The following is a 14,902-nucleotide window of genomic DNA, read 5'->3' as shown; positions in this document are numbered from 1 at the left end:
GGTTTCACCGCCGGCTTTCCTTCCCGGTCTTGGTTCCCGTCTCAAATTCCCGATTGCATCCCCGGCTATCCTCCCCCCGTTTTCTCTCTGCCCAACCTTCCAGGGACAGGGACACCCCAGCGCTTCCCACAGCCCGTCGAGCACTCCCGAGTGATGGGAAATACCGGGAGAAGCACCCGCAGGCATCTTCACCGTGCAGGGCATGGGGTGCGGGGCCGGGTAATGCAGTGGGAAGGGGGTAAAGTGGCCTCTCGGTGGGACAAAGAGGAACTAAGTGGCCAAGAAGAGGTGCCGGGGGGGGTACGCGGGGTGTTGGCCACAGCAAACCACGCCAGCTGTGTCAAAGAAGTATTTGCTCCAGAGCTGGCACTGCTGGCTACAGGATGTGGGTACCGATAATTCAGGTGGCTCAAAGCCTAACAGGGTGGATTCATGGGTAAAGAATCCGTGGAGGATGGTTGAACAAACACGGCAGTGGCACGTCCTCGGCTTCAGAAAGTCCCTGAGTCATGGCAGTGCCCAGCCTGCACCGGACGGGTGCAGGTGTGGGACTGGCCCCGGTGTTGGGGCTCCCTGTGTACCCCACAGACCCCGGCTCTGTTTTCAGCCGTGTCCTGGTTCCCGCGGATGGGGATCCCTGAGCACACAGTGAGACTGGAGCCCTGCTTGTCCCACAGGTCCCTGAAGATCTGGGCACCATAATAAAAAAGAATAAAGCTATTAGAGAGTGTCCAAATGAGACTGCAAAGAGTCTAGAGGGGATGTCACATGAAAAGCTGCTGAAGTCCCTTGGTCTGTTCAGTCTGGAGAAGAGGAGCCTGAGGAGAGACCTCCTTATGGGATGCAGCTTCCTCAGGAGGGGCGGCCGAGGGCAGCTCCAGTCTCTGCTCTGTGATAGTAACAGGACCTGAGGGAATGGCTAGAGCTATGTCAGGGGAAGTTTAGGTTGAATATCAGGAAAAGGTTCTTTGCCCAGAGGGTGGTCAGGCACTGAACAAGCTCCCCAGGGAAGTGATCATGGCCCCAAGGCTGACGGAGCTCCAGGAACATTCAGACAATGTTCTCAGTCACAGGGTGAGATTCTTGGGGTTGTCCTGTGCAGGGCCAGGAATCACAGAATCACAGAATAGTTTGGAAGTGACCTTAAATTGTTCCATTCCACTGCCATGCACAGGGACACCTTCCACCAACCCAGGTTGCTCCAGACCCCGTCCAGCCTGGAACCTCCAGGCATGGGGCAGCCACAGCTTCTCTGGGCACCCTGTGCCAGGGCCTCCCTACCCTCGCAGGGAAGACTTTTTTCCTAATACCTAACCTAATCCTGCTCTCTTTCAGCGTGAACCCGTGGAGCTGTACTCCGATGACCCAGCGGGGGATGCGATCGCGGTGCGGCCCCGCTCTCGGCAGCGGCGCCCTGAGGGCGGCGGGAGCCGCGGGGCGCGGGGCCGGACTCGAACCCGCGGCCCTGCCGCCGCTCCCCCTGGCCGCCAGGGGGCGCAGCGCTGCCCTCTCGCAAGATGGCGGCGGCGGCTTCACCTCCCCGAGCGTTTCCCCCTCCCTCCCTCCCTCCTTCCCGCGGGCAGGGGCCGGACGGGCCGCGCCGCCATATTGGCTGTTGTCCTGGCTGCGGCGGGCTCGCCATGACTCGCCGGCGGAACAAGGCGGCAACGGCGGCAACGGCGGCGGCGGCAGGTGGCTCCGGGCCTCGCCGTGACAGGATGGCGGGTCCCGACGTCGGGCCTCCCCCGCCTCCACCACCACCGGAACCGCCCGCCACGCCTGAGGTGGCGGCGGCGGCGGGCAGCGGCGGGGAGTCGGGCAGAGGCAGCGCGCAGGTACCGGGGTAGCGCTGCGGCGGGCACGGGGCTGAACCCGAGCGGGGTTCAGCCTGGGCGGCGATGGGACTCTGCCCCTTGCACCGCATCCCCCCGGGCACTGCTCCATCCCCGCCCCGACCCCCGACTCGGAGCATCCCTGCGGATGGGGCTCGGAGCGTTCTCGGAGCGGGAGGGCCCGGCCCTGCCACAGCCCCGGCACAGCCCTGCCACAGCCCTGCCACGGCCCCTCCACAGCCCTGCCACGGCCCCTCCACAGCTCTGTCACAGCACTGCCACAGCCCCTCCACAGCCCTGCCACAGCCCCTCCACAGCCCTGCCACGGCCCCTCCACATCCCTGTCACAGCACTGCCACAGCCCCGCCACAGCCCTGCCACAGCCCCGCCACAGCCCTGCCACGGCCCCTCCACAGCCCTGCCACAGCCCTGCCACAGCCCCTCCACAGCCCTGCCACAGCCCTGTCACAGCCCTGCCACAGCCCCTCCACAGCCCCTCCACAGCACTGCCACAGCCCCTCCACAGCCCTGCCACAGCCCCTCCACAGCCCCGCCACAGCCCTGCCACAGCCCCTCCACAGCCCCGCCACAGCCCCTCCACAGCCCCTCCACAGCCCCTCCACATCCCTGCCACAGCCCTGCCACAGCCCTGCCGCTGGGCGATGGCAGGTGGCTCCAGCATCCTCATTCAGCGCGCTTGTCCCCGCTGGACACACCTGGCTGCCGCCACCTGCTCCGGGTCGTGGGCAGGGAGGCGGGGGTGGGCGCGGGTGTGGATGTGCTCGGTGCATTGGGGACAGCCGCGGTGTCGCCAGCCGTGGTGTCACCCGCCATGGTAGCTGTGTCAGCTGGCACACGGGGTGGCCCGGTTGCTCGCCCCTCGCCGTGGGTGGGCAGGGGAGCTGTGCCCCCACTCTGCTCTCCTTGGCCTCTGACCTTTGCTTCACCTTGAGGCTGCAGACGCCATCTGTTTGGCAGCAGCAGTTAAATGCACGGCTCATTGTGGCAGGGCCCCGCTGCGCCGGTAGACAATGGGGGCCCCCTCGCCCGCGCCACGCCGGGCTCGTCATGGCTGTCAGGGCTCCAGCGAGCCCGAGGGATGCAGCCCAGCTCCTGCAGGGAAGCCCCAACCTGGCTGTGCCTGTGCAGGGACAGCGTGAAGCAGCACGGGGGGCTGCACCCCACCCTGGCGCATCAGCACCGCTGGCTGTGCAGAACAAAGAGGCAGGAGAGAGGGCTTGGGGCTCTTGGGTGACACAGTGGGGACATCTTTGATGGGGAAGGAGGGAGAGCTGAGGCTGTCGGACCCACCCTTCATGTCCCTGTGTGGGATTTCTGTGGGTCTTGCTTTGCTATGCAAGTGCTGTCAGTCTCACTGTACCAGAGGTGATGGTGGGAGTTGCTGATTTCTTCCAGCTTTGCTTGGTGACAAGGCTGTCTCTTTGGCATGCTGTGATCTTCCCAGAAGTCCAAACACTCCCAAGCTAGCACATGGCAGGTTGGCAGCAGCTGGTCAGCCTGAGGCTGCTCTGCTCCAGTGGGAGAAGGTGTAATACCACATGTAGCCTCTAAGAATTCCCTTGGTTTGGTGTCAGCGTCCTGAGGTCTCTTTCACTGTCTCGTCTGCCCCACATCTGCACCGTGACTCACAGTCTGTGTGTCCTTCCTCAGGTGCTGCCCACTGCCAACCAGTCCGTGCAGACGTGCTGCCTGCTCTGTCACCGGGAGCGCAAGGACTGGGGAGGGCCGTCCCACAATGGGCTGGTTTCCCCAGGCGAGAGGCTGCCACCAGACTTTGTGCCAACGCTCGTGCAGAACCTCCTGGGAGAAATGCCACTGTGGATCTGCCAGAGCTGCCGGAAGAGCGTGGAGGAGGAAGAGCGACGGGCGGTGCAGGAGCAGGCCCTGGCGGTACGCGGTTACGGTGCTGGGGTTTGAGAGCCGGGGCTGTAGCTGTAGGAATAGGGCACTGACCACCTGTGGCACTGACTGGGTGTGTGGGTCCCATCCTCACCCTGAGCTGAGTGTCGCAGACATCCCAGCCTTCACTTCCCTGCGCAGTGCTACCTCCAGCTCAGCAGGGACAGGCCCTGTTGGGGCAGTGCATGGTGCTGTGGAGGCTCATCAAGCAGCTTGCCGTGGCTTGGGGCTGCCAGGCTGGCAAGGCTGACAGTGCCACTGCTTTCCTGCCAGCCCCGCTCTGCGGCGCGTTGTGCCGCGTCCCCCAGCCCCAGGGCTGCTCCCTTCATGACGCAGAGAGAGGCAGCGGCTGCCAGGGCAAGTGCCTGCTTGTGCATGGGACTCGGGTAGAGGAGCTGGCTCATGCCTGGCTTTATTTAACCCTGCCCTGGTGTGTGTGGGTCCAGCACAGGCATCTGGCCCTTGGCATGGCCCAGCCTCTGTGAGCCACCTGTGTTGGTGTTGGATGGAGGGGGTGTTTGGCATTCCCAAGACAATGATAAAAGTGGTTCACATGAGCTGAGCCCCTGCTGCAATGGAGGGAGTCTTGGTGCTGACACCTGAGGGCCAAGGATGTCCCCTCAGCCACTTCATTCTGTGTTTCCTTTGATAGGTCTCATTATCCCACACATCCTGCAAGTCGCAGTCTTGTGGGGGTGGCTCACACTCCTCTTCCTCCTCCTCGTCTTCTTCCTCTTCGTGCCATGGGAACTCAGGGGACTGGGACCCCAGCTCGTTTTTGTCTGCTCACAAGCTCTCGGGCCTCTGGAACTCGCAGCACACCAATGGGACTGTGCAGGGCAGCCCCCTTGGGACTCCCCCAGTGGCACTAGGTGAGCTGAAGCCGGCTATGGGGTTGAGCAGAGGTTTCTGCCCAGTTCTTGGTTTAAGTGGTTACTTTGTGGGCAAGGGTGGGCAGGCTGGGCCTCTGAATCTCAGTACCAGCAGCATATTGGACCCCTTTGAAAAAGACACAGGGTGCTGGGATTCAGCCCCAGCTCTGCTTTCCTCCCAGGCAACAAGCTGCCCGGCCTTTCTCTGTATCCGGAGTGCACCAGCCAGGTGTCGGCCATGGCGCCGGGGCTGAAGGCCTGTCCCTACAGCCACACGGCCTCTGCCACCTCCAGCAACGCCACACCAGGCTCGCCTCTGCCTACCTCACTCGACTTCTGCAAGACGCTGCCGAAGCAGTTCAAAAGCTTGTGCCGGAGGGCCACCCCACCAGGTACGTGCCCAGGGACAGCACCGGCCACAACCTCCCAGCCTGCTGCTCCAGACCCTTTCCTCTTGCCCTGTTCTCCGTGGGGCAGGGCTGGATCTTGTGGGGGGAAACACATGACCCCAAGGCCCTGTGTGAGCACGGATGGCTTCTGTCCCATCACTTTGATGTCTGGGAGGAGAAACAGCTTGTGCAAAGGTGGCGGGTGGCTCTGAGCATGGCCTTGGTCCGTGCAGCACAGCCAGTGTCTGACTGTCTCTGCTCCTGCCTCTCTTCAGGTGAGGCCTTCCACTCCTCAGAGCATCATCAGCACTCCGACCTCACTGCTCCTCCCAACAGTCCCACGGGCCTCCCCTCCCAGCCGCCGGCGCTGATCCCCTCCAAGCAGACGCCTCCCCATCCGGGGCCCTTCAGCTCCCCACCGCACATCCCGCTGGGCACCTCCTCGCAGGCCGCGCTCTTCCCTGCTCCCAGCGCGCAGACGGCAGCCCCCAAGCCGCTGTCCGAGTCCCCTCCGGCCAGCGCGGCCTCACACAGCCCAGGGCCATGCAAGAGCCCTCACTTGCCCACTGCCAACGTGCCGCTGCTGAAGATGCCGCCGCCGCTGTCGGGCTGTGCTCATCCCTGCAACGGGCACTGCAGCACTTCACTTATCCCTCCTCCTGCCTCCCACCAGCTGCCCAGCACGAACAGGTGAGTAGAGGAACCCTGCATGCTTCCAGCCTCTCCTTGTGAGGCCACATGCCTTTTTTGCCATCCTTGACCATGGATGCACTTTTCCCTGTGGAGGGACTGACCGCCCTGGCATGGTGGTGCAGGAAGCTGCTGTCTTTGTGGGCCAATTCCACTGCTGCAGACCGAAGGTGAAGCTCTTTCTCTCCCAGCACATGTTCCTCCTGTGGTTGTCCTTTGGTTCTGTGGTGCAGAAGAGGCTGTGCTTCTCCTCCAGCTAAAACACCCAAAGGAACACCCTGATCAACCTGCAGATGGCCAACAGAACCTATATCAGTGAGACCTGTGGGGCAGCTGTGGCACTGAGCAAGAGTCCTCGAGAAGATGAAGCCTGTGGACTTGTTCTGCTCACCTGTTTCTCCAGCCCTCTCCGGGCTGCTCGTGCCCTGAAGAGAGCACATTGGTCCCTTTCTGCTAATTAGCTCTCTCTGTGGAGATCCAGTCGGGTCCTGAGCTGGATCTTGAGGAATGACGCTATGGGCAGTGCCCTGGCCTCCCTGTCTCTGTGCTGGGCAGCCTGTGCCCTTGTAAGCTGGTCCTGCCTCACATGGGGATGTCTGGCAGCTGCACAGTCCCAGTGTTCCTCACCTGTGCTTCCTGCTACTCCCAGTGAGTACCGTGCCCTGCCCTGCTTGCAGCCCAGGGCCTGGTTCACTGGGGCTCTGCTGCACCAGCCTCCTGCTGGCCAGAGGCCCTGAGGGCTGGGAGTGACAGATTGTTGCTCCTGTGGGTTCCTCGGCCATCTTCCCCAGAAGAGGAGAATGCAGGGGAGGGGGTTTGTTCTGCAAATCCTTCTGCTTGGGAACGGGCTTCCCCAGGAGGGCTGTTCTAAATGCATGGGCCAATTTTTGAGATACCCTGGCACCTGCTCACCTCTCACCCTTCTCCTCAGGGACCCCTCTTGCAAAGGGCACAAATTCCCCAACGGTACCAGCTGCCACCCGCCGCAGCCCTGCGAGGCAGACGAGGGACTCGGGGAGGATGAGGACAGCAGCTCAGAGCGCAGCTCCTGCACCTCCTCCTCCACCAACCAGAAAGATGGGAAGTTCTGCGACTGCTGCTACTGTGAGTTCTTCGGCCACAACACGGTGAGTGAGGGGCTGGTCTGCAGCCACCCCCAGTCCTTGCTTTGTGTGGGGAGATACCACTCAGTCCCTGTGCCCACATTGGGAGGTGGGCAGGTCTGGCCACAGCTGTTTCCTGCAGGCACGTACATCCCCCGCTGCCTTTTTACCCTGCTTCATCAGCCTGCTGATCCCTTGCTCCCGACTCGCAGCCGCCTGCCCAGCCCCAGGGCTCGGAGCAGCCGGCCAAGGCCTGTGGCTTCACGGTGGAAGAGCTCAGTAGGGCTGTGCTGACTTGTCCCTGAGACTGCAGGGAAGGGAGTGGCTGGAAGGTCATGGGGGGCTGTTGGGGGAGCCAGGGCTGCCTGCCCCTCATGCTGGCTGACAGCACTTGCCTTCCACAGCCCCCGGCCGCTCCCACGAGCCGCAACTACGCTGAGATCCGAGAGAAGTTGCGTTCTCGCCTTACCAAGAGAAAAGAGGAGCTGCCACAGAAACTTGGACACAACAGCAGCTCAGGAGAGCCCGCTGTGGACCACCGCAATGTGGATGAGCTGCTGGACTACATTAACAGCACAGAGCCCAAGCCCTTGAACAGTGCCAAGGCGGCCAAGAGGGCACGGCACAAGCAGAAGAAGAAGGTAAGGCTGGGCAGGGTTGTGGTGCTGGCAGGACCTTCTCTCCTTTGCATCCATTCCTTCTCTCCTTTGCGCCCATTTGGGTTCTTGAATTCTGTGTCACCCAAGGTGGCAACAGTGCCTGTCCCCATGTATAACTCCCCCTGCCTCTGTTCCAGCAGAGGGTTGCCCAGCCCTCCTGGGTGCTTTGGGCTGCACTGTCCAGTCTGCTCCATGCCACATCCTGACACCATGCATCTCTGGCAGAGAGAGGCAGTGCCATGATGGCTCTTTCTGGTGCCTGGTGCCCAGAGCAGTGTCAGGTGTGCAGTGTCCAGCTGTTGCAGTGCCCGTGGGGGAAACGTGACAGTTAGGGGCTGTGGAAGATGTGGCATAGCTGTGCTGAGCAGCTGCCCTTGAGTTTGCTGTCAGGCAAAGCTGGAGCAAAGCTCTGCGTCCTGCACCCATGGTTCTGTGGCCCAGCCCAAGTGATCCTTATGGCACCTGTATTGCAGGAGAAGGAGAAAGCCCAGCTGGAGGCAGAGGCCCAGAAGCGGGCAGAGCGTGCGCCTGCAGCCAGCCAAGCCAGGGAGCCAGCCGAGGAAAAGCTGCTGGAGTGGCCGGAGCTGGAGCTGGAGCGGGTGAACAGCTTCCTCAGCAGCCGGCTGCAGGAGATCAAGAACACCATCAAGGACTCCATCCGAGCCAGTTTCAGTGTCTATGACCTCAACCTGGATGTCAATGACTTCCCCAAGAAGGCAGCTGTCCTGGAGCAGAAGAACCTGCTCTCCAACCTCAATGGGTCTTCTGACCTGCAGGACATAGACCTGGCGCTAGCCCCGCTCAGCCTGGGCCCCGCCAAGAGCCACACGCTGCTGCGGGGTGAACTGGGCCCGCGATGGGGCGAGGGGCCCGGGGAGCCCCCGCCAGCCCCGGCGGCCGAGAACGGCGTGGTGAAACGCCTCAGCGCCGTGCCCAGCCTGTCCCGCATGATCTGGGTGCAGTCCAAGGCCGCGGACTCCACTGCAGACGGGAACGGGCTGAGCCAGGAGCCCAAGGAGGGGCCGCAGCCCAAGGGGCCGGAACCGCCCGAGTCGCTGCCCGCGGGAAGCCGGCAGCGGAAGAACAAGCGGCAGAACGGGCAGGCGAAGAAAGGGGAGGGCAGCACACCCGTGCCCAGCGGCCAGGCCCGGCTGGAGAGCCCTGGCATGAAGGGGCAGGTGCTGGGAACCAAGCACCCTTCCAAGGCCAGTGCCCCGGAGCCACAGCGGGCGAGCGGCTGTGCCGAGCCTGGGGAGAGCGGCCAGGGGCAGCCTTGGGCCTGCAGCAGCGCTGCCAGGGCAGAGAAGGAGAGAACCAGCGAGTGGAAAGGCCGGAGGGGAGAGGGCAAAGCGGAGCTGCCAGAGCTGGCGCCGCAGCAGCCACCTGCCCCAGCCACTCACCTTGCCCTGGGAGGCTCCCCCCAGCCCAAGGGCAAGGGTAGGAAGAGCCGAAACAAAGTGGAGAAATCCAATACCTCTATCGGTGAGTGCTGGGTGCACCATCCCCTTGCCCAGCTGGCAGCCCCTGCCTGCCCTGCAGCGCTGACCCTCTGCTCTGCTTTCCCAGATGATGTGTTCCTGCCCAAGGACCTGGATGGGGCAGAGATGGATGAGACTGACAGAGAAGTGGAGTATTTCAAAAGGTGAGGGGGGAGCCATGCCGGCCTGAGCTCTGCCAGCATGGCTGGAGGTGTGAAGGGGCTGGGAGCTGACTGGGGCTGGGGGCTGACCGGGGCTGGGGGCTGACCGGGGCTGGGGGCTGACCGGGGCTGTCCTTTCCCTGCCAGGTTCTGCCTAGACTCGGCCAAGCAGACGCGGCAGAAGGTGGCCGTGAACTGGACCAACTTCACCCTGAAGAAAACCACTTCCAGCGCAGCCCAGTGAGGTGCGGAGGGGCCACCCCCGCCCACCCACGGCCGCTCGCCTCTCCTCACTGTGCCCCCCGCCTCACCTCGGTGGGGTCCCCTCCTTCGCGGGGGGCCCCGGTGCTCTCCTGCCCCGCGGGGACCCTCGGGGCTCCCTCCATCCTCCTGCCCCTCCCCGCGGGGTGATCCCGGCCGTCCCGTCCCCCTCTCCGCGGGCACACGGTTCCCCGTGCCGCGGGGAAGGACCGTGCTGGACCCAATAAAGAACTTTTTAATTTTTTATTTTATTTAAACCCCGGTGTCTGCTGCTTTCTGGCGCGCCGGAAAAATTGGCGGGCGGGAGGGAGGAGCTGTGGAGTAACGCGTTCTGCGCAAGTCTGGCCGCCGCGGGGACCCGTCGGTTGCCGAGCGGCGGCCCCTGCGCGTTGCTAGGCGATGGCGCCGCGCCGGTGACGTCACTTCCGGCATCTCTTCCGGGAAGGAGCCATGGAGGCCGTGGCGGAGCGGAAGGTGCGAGCGGGCCTGGCCCCCGGTACCGCCCGCCCCGCGCTGCCGGCGCCGCCCCGCGCCCCCCTCACCGCCTGTCTCCCCACAGAGGCAGCGCGAGGAGCCGGCGGACACGTCCGATCTGTCCGGAGAGGATGATGACGACTACGTGCCCTACGTGCCCGTCAAGCAGCGCAAGCAGCAGATGGTAACGGGGTAGCGGGGCTGCCCGGGGAGAGCTCCGAGCCGTGCTCCCGCCGCCAGGCTGTTCACTCCGCCTCCATCCACGCCCTTCCAGCTGCAGAAGCTGCTGCAGATGCGGAGGAAGGTGGTGTCCGAGGAGGAGCAGCGGGACAGCGGGAGCGAGCAGCGCGGCGACGAGGATGACATCCCGCTGGGCCCCCAGTCCAACATCAGCCTGCTGGACCAGCACCAGCACCTCAAAGAGAAGGCGGAAGGTGAGGGAGGAGCTGGTGGCCGCACTGGGTGGCTTTCGGGGTACAGCAAACCCCCTCATTGTGTCTTGGTTCTCCCCCAGCTCGGAAGGAGTCAGCCAAGGAGAAGCAGCTGAAGGAGGAAGAGAAGATCCTGGAGAGCGTGGCAGAGGGCCGAGGTGAGTGGGAGCTCTGTGTCTCTGTCTGTAGAGCTCCCGGGGCAGCGGGAGAGTTGTTCCCTGTCTCGGGAGTGCCCACACTCAGGGGTGGGACCGGTGGTGACAGTGGGTGCCCTCAGTTGGCACTGCCTGCCTTGGCTGAAACCTGGCTGTGACAGGGCTCTGGGCACAGCAGCACTTGGTGTTCCTGTGCCAGAGGGGCTGTCAGTGCTGCTGCTTCTCCTCTTCTGCCTCCAGACATGATCTCCCAGACTGTTTGCCCAAGTAGCGAGGTTGGTGTGGATGAGGAGAGTTTGGTCTGATCATCTTTGTTCCTGCAGCTCTGATGTCGGTGAAGGAGATGGCGAAGGGCATCACGTATGATGACCCAATCAAAACCAGGTAAGTTTCACAGCACAGCTCAGTTTTCCTTCTGAAAACATCACTTTATCATGGATGAAGAGAACTAGAAGCCACAGTCTTGCAAGAGCAGTGTGGCTCTGTAGCCTCTTGCCTGAGTGACTGGGTTTGTGTCATTTTCTCTAAAATCAAACGTTGTTGAGTCACATTGGATGTTGTTTTGTATACAATAAGGCTTGATAAAGGACATTTATGTTAAACTAGGAGGCCTGAAGGTTGGTCTTCAGGTCTGGGAGGTCACTAAGCCAGAGAAAGAGTCTGGAGGAGGCTTTGTAGCCAGTGCTGCTTGAGGCAGCATTGTCGAGGTGGTGACTGATCAAAGATTGAACTCAGTGATCTCAGAGATGTTTTCCAACTTCAGTGATTCTGAGGCAATGTCAGGGAGATGATTGAGGTGTGTCCAGACATTTGTGGCATGTTCCATCCACCATCCATAGGCTGTTCAGAGCTGTTAGTTTAGCACTTTTCACTGAGATTTTGGGGAAGGGTTTAATGTGTGGAACTGGCTCAGATCTGCTCTGACACTCACTCCATGGAGCCCCTTGGGGTTACCTGTTTTATCTGGGAGGATATTGGAGCCTAACAGGGAGTTCCCCTGAATTCCTCCATGGGAGCTGCTGGTTCTGGAGCCCATGACCTGTTTCTGTTGCTTTCACAGCTGGAGAGCCCCTCGCTACATCCTGGGCATGTCAGAGGCACGGCACGACCGTGTACGCAAGAAGTACCACATCCTGGTGGAGGGGGAGGGCATCCCACCCCCCATCAAGAGCTTCAAGGAAATGAAGTTCCCAGCAGGTAGGCCAGGAGCAGATCCTGGAAGGGATCCCACCTTTTTCCTGGCTGTTGGCCTGAGGGGTGTTTGTCACTGGTGGAAGAGCTGCTGCTGGGACCCGAGTGGGAGAAGAGAGGAAATAGTTCAGGTCATGAACATGCGTTGTTCCTTGTTCTCTGACAGCTATCCTGAGAGGCTTGAAGAAGAAGGGAATCCAGCAGCCAACACCCATACAGATCCAAGGCATCCCCACAATGTGAGTGCTCTGTCCCAACCTGGAGTACAGAGTGGTTGTTCCCACAGCCCACTCAAGGCTGCGGACCAGGCGCTCTTCCCTGGTGACACATGCACCCCGTCACCTTGCTGAGCCCTGGGGTTTGAGTTGTTCCATGATGTTTCTCCTCTCCATTGGCCCCGTTTCTCTGGCAGACTCTCAGGAAGGGATATGATTGGCATTGCATTCACTGGTTCTGGGAAGACCTTGGTGTTCACCCTCCCGGTGATCATGTTCTGCCTGGAGCAGGAGAAGAGGCTGCCATTCTCCAAGCGAGAGGGACCCTATGGACTCATCATCTGTCCCTCGGTGAGTGCCAGGACGAGCTGTGATTGACTTGCAGTGGCAATCCTAAATTCTACCTGCACAGAGGTGTAGGAATGAGCTGGTTTTGTCTCGGTAGCGGGAGCTGGCCCGGCAGACCCACGGCATCCTGGAGTACTACTGTCATCTGCTGCAGGAGGATGGGCTGCCCCCGCTGCGCTGCGCCCTCTGCATCGGGGGCATGTCTGTCAAGGAGCAGATGGAGACCATCAAACAGTAAGACCTGGGGGAGTCTGTGGGGCTGGAGCTGCTCTGTTTTCTGGCAGGGGCTAAGGAGTGTCACCCTGGCTTCAGGACACTGTCAGGGGGAAAATGGTGTGCCAGGGAGGTGTCCTGCATGGAGCAGGAATGCTGAGGGACTGACTGTGGCCTCCTCTCACCCCACAGTGGGGTACACATGATGGTGGCAACCCCTGGGCGCCTGATGGACCTGCTGCAGAAGAAGATGGTGAGCCTGGACATCTGCCGGTACCTGGCCTTGGATGAGGCTGACAGGATGATCGATATGGGCTTTGAGGGGGACATCCGTACCATCTTCTCCTACTTCAAGGTACTGAACTGCCACGGTAGGAGCACCCTGAAGCTCAGTCCTGCATATGCCAGATTGGGTGAGTACTAAAGGCTTTTTCCCTGTGCAGGGCCAGCGGCAAACCCTCCTCTTCAGTGCCACAATGCCCAAGAAAATCCAGAACTTCGCCAAGAGTGCCCTGGTGAAGCCCATCACCATTAACGTTGGGCGAGCGGGTGCTGCCAGCCTGGATGTTGTGCAGGTGAGGTGTTTGGGTGCTTCCTCGTGCCTGTGTGGGAGACCAGAAACATTCATGAGGGCACTTAATTTCTTTCTCTGCCAGGGAGCTGGAATTCATGGCCCTCCTTCCCAGTTAAGGGGTACCAAGCAGTGGCAGTTCCTCTGCTGCCTGACCCATGTCTCTGCTTGTTTCTAGGAAGTGGAGTACGTGAAAGAGGAGGCCAAGATGGTGTACCTGCTGGAGTGCCTGCAGAAGACCCCTCCACCTGTGAGTATGCTGGGGACAGTGTGGTCATGCTGGGGTGTGGGGGGAGTTGGGAGGAGGGACCCCCTGTGCGGAGTGGGCCTGTGACTGAGCCATGCTGGGGATCAGCAGTGCTGTGTGCTCTGCTCAGCAAGAGGGAGTGGGCTTCCCCCGGGGGCTGTGCTGGTGCCAGCAGTGCCAGCCTGCAGAAGGGGCTCTGAGACAATGCCTGTGCTGCTGCAGGTGCTGATCTTCGCAGAGAAGAAGGCAGATGTTGATGCAATCCACGAGTACCTGCTGCTCAAGGGTGTGGAAGCTGTGGCCATCCACGGAGGGAAAGGTCAGTGAGGGTCCCAGAGAGGCCTGGGTTCCTGGTGTGACCCCACTCCTGCCAGAATTGTGTGTGGCCACAGAAGGTCCCAGCCTGGAGCAGTTGTTGATGGTGTGAGGAAGGGCTGTGACAGTGTCAGGAGTGAGCTCCACGGTGTACATAGCAGGCATAAACACAGTGCAGATCCCTATGGGATGTGGAGGCCCCTCTGCTCCCTCACTGGGAGAAAGGCAGCCTGAGGAAGTGATGCTTGACTCTGAGGCCACAGTGTTTGCTGCAGTAGGTAGGGCTGGGAGCTCTGCCATGGCTGATCTCTGCTGGGCCTTTGCAGATCAGGAAGAACGGACAAAAGCCATTGAGGCCTTCCGGGATGGGAAGAAGGATGTCCTGGTTGCCACTGATGTCGCTTCCAAGGGCCTGGATTTCCCAGCCATCCAGCACGTCATCAACTACGACATGCCAGAGGAGATTGAGAACTATGGTAGGCACTGGGCCTTGTGGGAGGGCTCTGGAGGCCAGCAAGGCTCTGTGCCTGTCTCTGCAGTGTCTTGGGACAGGGATGCTCTGTCCCACTGTGCTCACCCGGGGCTGATCCTGTCCCTGTCTCTGCAGTTCACCGCATCGGGCGTACAGGCCGTTCAGGCAACACTGGCATTGCCACCACCTTCATCAACAAGGCCTGTGGTGAGGAACAGCACGGGGCTAGGGGCTGGAGGAGGCAGCTGGGCAGTGCCAGGGGGGTGTTCTGAGCAAGCAGAATGGCTTTGCCTGACCTGTGTCTGTGCCCCCAGATGAGTCAGTGCTGATGGACCTGAAGGCTCTGCTCCTGGAGGCGAAGCAAAAGGTGCCACCGGTGCTCCAGGTGCTGCACTGTGGGGACGAGACCATGCTGGACATCAATGGTGAGAGACCCCAGGCTGACACAGGGACCCCTGTGGGGCTGCTGCAAAACCTGGGCTCCAGACGGGACCCTCCAGCTCCCAGTGCCACAGCATTGGGAAGACACTGGTGTAGCCCCTTTGCTCTGGGGTGGGGGCTGCTGTCCTGGTGTGGCACTGTGCTGCCCTGGCGTGGCATTGTCCTGGCCCTGACCCCATCCCTCCCATTGCAGGTGAGCGGGGCTGTGCCTTCTGTGGTGGCCTGGGCCATCGCATCACCGACTGCCCCAAGCTGGAGGCCATGCAGACCAAGCAAGTCAGCAACATCGGCCGCAAGGACTACCTGGCCCACAGCTCTATGGACTTCTAGCCTGGACAATGTGCTGCCCCTGGGTGGGCCTGGGCTTCCTTTCAGCCTAGGGGCCTGTCTTGTACTGCTGTGGCCCCATTTCTAGAATTTTGGTCACTGGGACTTTGCCAGCTCAGGCCCTGCAGGAAATGTAT

The 14,902-nt window shown here is 61.5% G+C and overlaps 2 protein-coding genes across 2 annotated transcripts; both read left to right on the top strand.

The window, feature by feature from the left end:
* Positions 1-1,601: 1,601 nt before the first annotated feature.
* Positions 1,602-9,641, top strand: FAM193B (family with sequence similarity 193 member B). The gene is made up of 10 exons (XM_031506020.2): positions 1,602-1,835; positions 3,504-3,743; positions 4,405-4,624; positions 4,807-5,016; positions 5,289-5,703; positions 6,635-6,830; positions 7,211-7,447; positions 7,939-8,947; positions 9,032-9,107; positions 9,252-9,641. Exons 1-10 carry the CDS (start codon positions 1,641-1,643, stop codon positions 9,346-9,348), a joined length of 2,895 nt encoding a protein of 964 aa, XP_031361880.2. The 5' UTR covers positions 1,602-1,640; the 3' UTR covers positions 9,349-9,641.
* Positions 9,642-9,736: 95 nt separating this feature from the next.
* Positions 9,737-14,778, top strand: DDX41 (DEAD-box helicase 41). Its single transcript, XM_021530766.2, has 17 exons — positions 9,737-9,839; positions 9,925-10,023; positions 10,114-10,273; positions 10,354-10,428; positions 10,749-10,809; positions 11,486-11,622; positions 11,783-11,855; positions 12,029-12,182; positions 12,277-12,413; positions 12,585-12,747; positions 12,836-12,967; positions 13,142-13,213; positions 13,433-13,529; positions 13,852-14,001; positions 14,133-14,204; positions 14,312-14,422; positions 14,632-14,778. Exons 1-17 carry the CDS (start codon positions 9,816-9,818, stop codon positions 14,766-14,768), a joined length of 1,854 nt encoding a protein of 617 aa, XP_021386441.2. The 5' UTR covers positions 9,737-9,815; the 3' UTR covers positions 14,769-14,778.
* The last annotated feature ends 124 nt before the right edge of the window (positions 14,779-14,902 follow it).

This window comes from Lonchura striata, chromosome 15 (genome assembly GCF_046129695.1).
Source record: "Lonchura striata isolate bLonStr1 chromosome 15, bLonStr1.mat, whole genome shotgun sequence".
Lineage (NCBI taxonomy): Eukaryota > Metazoa > Chordata > Aves > Passeriformes > Estrildidae > Lonchura > Lonchura striata.
This window is presented reverse-complemented; position numbering and strand designations above follow the sequence as displayed.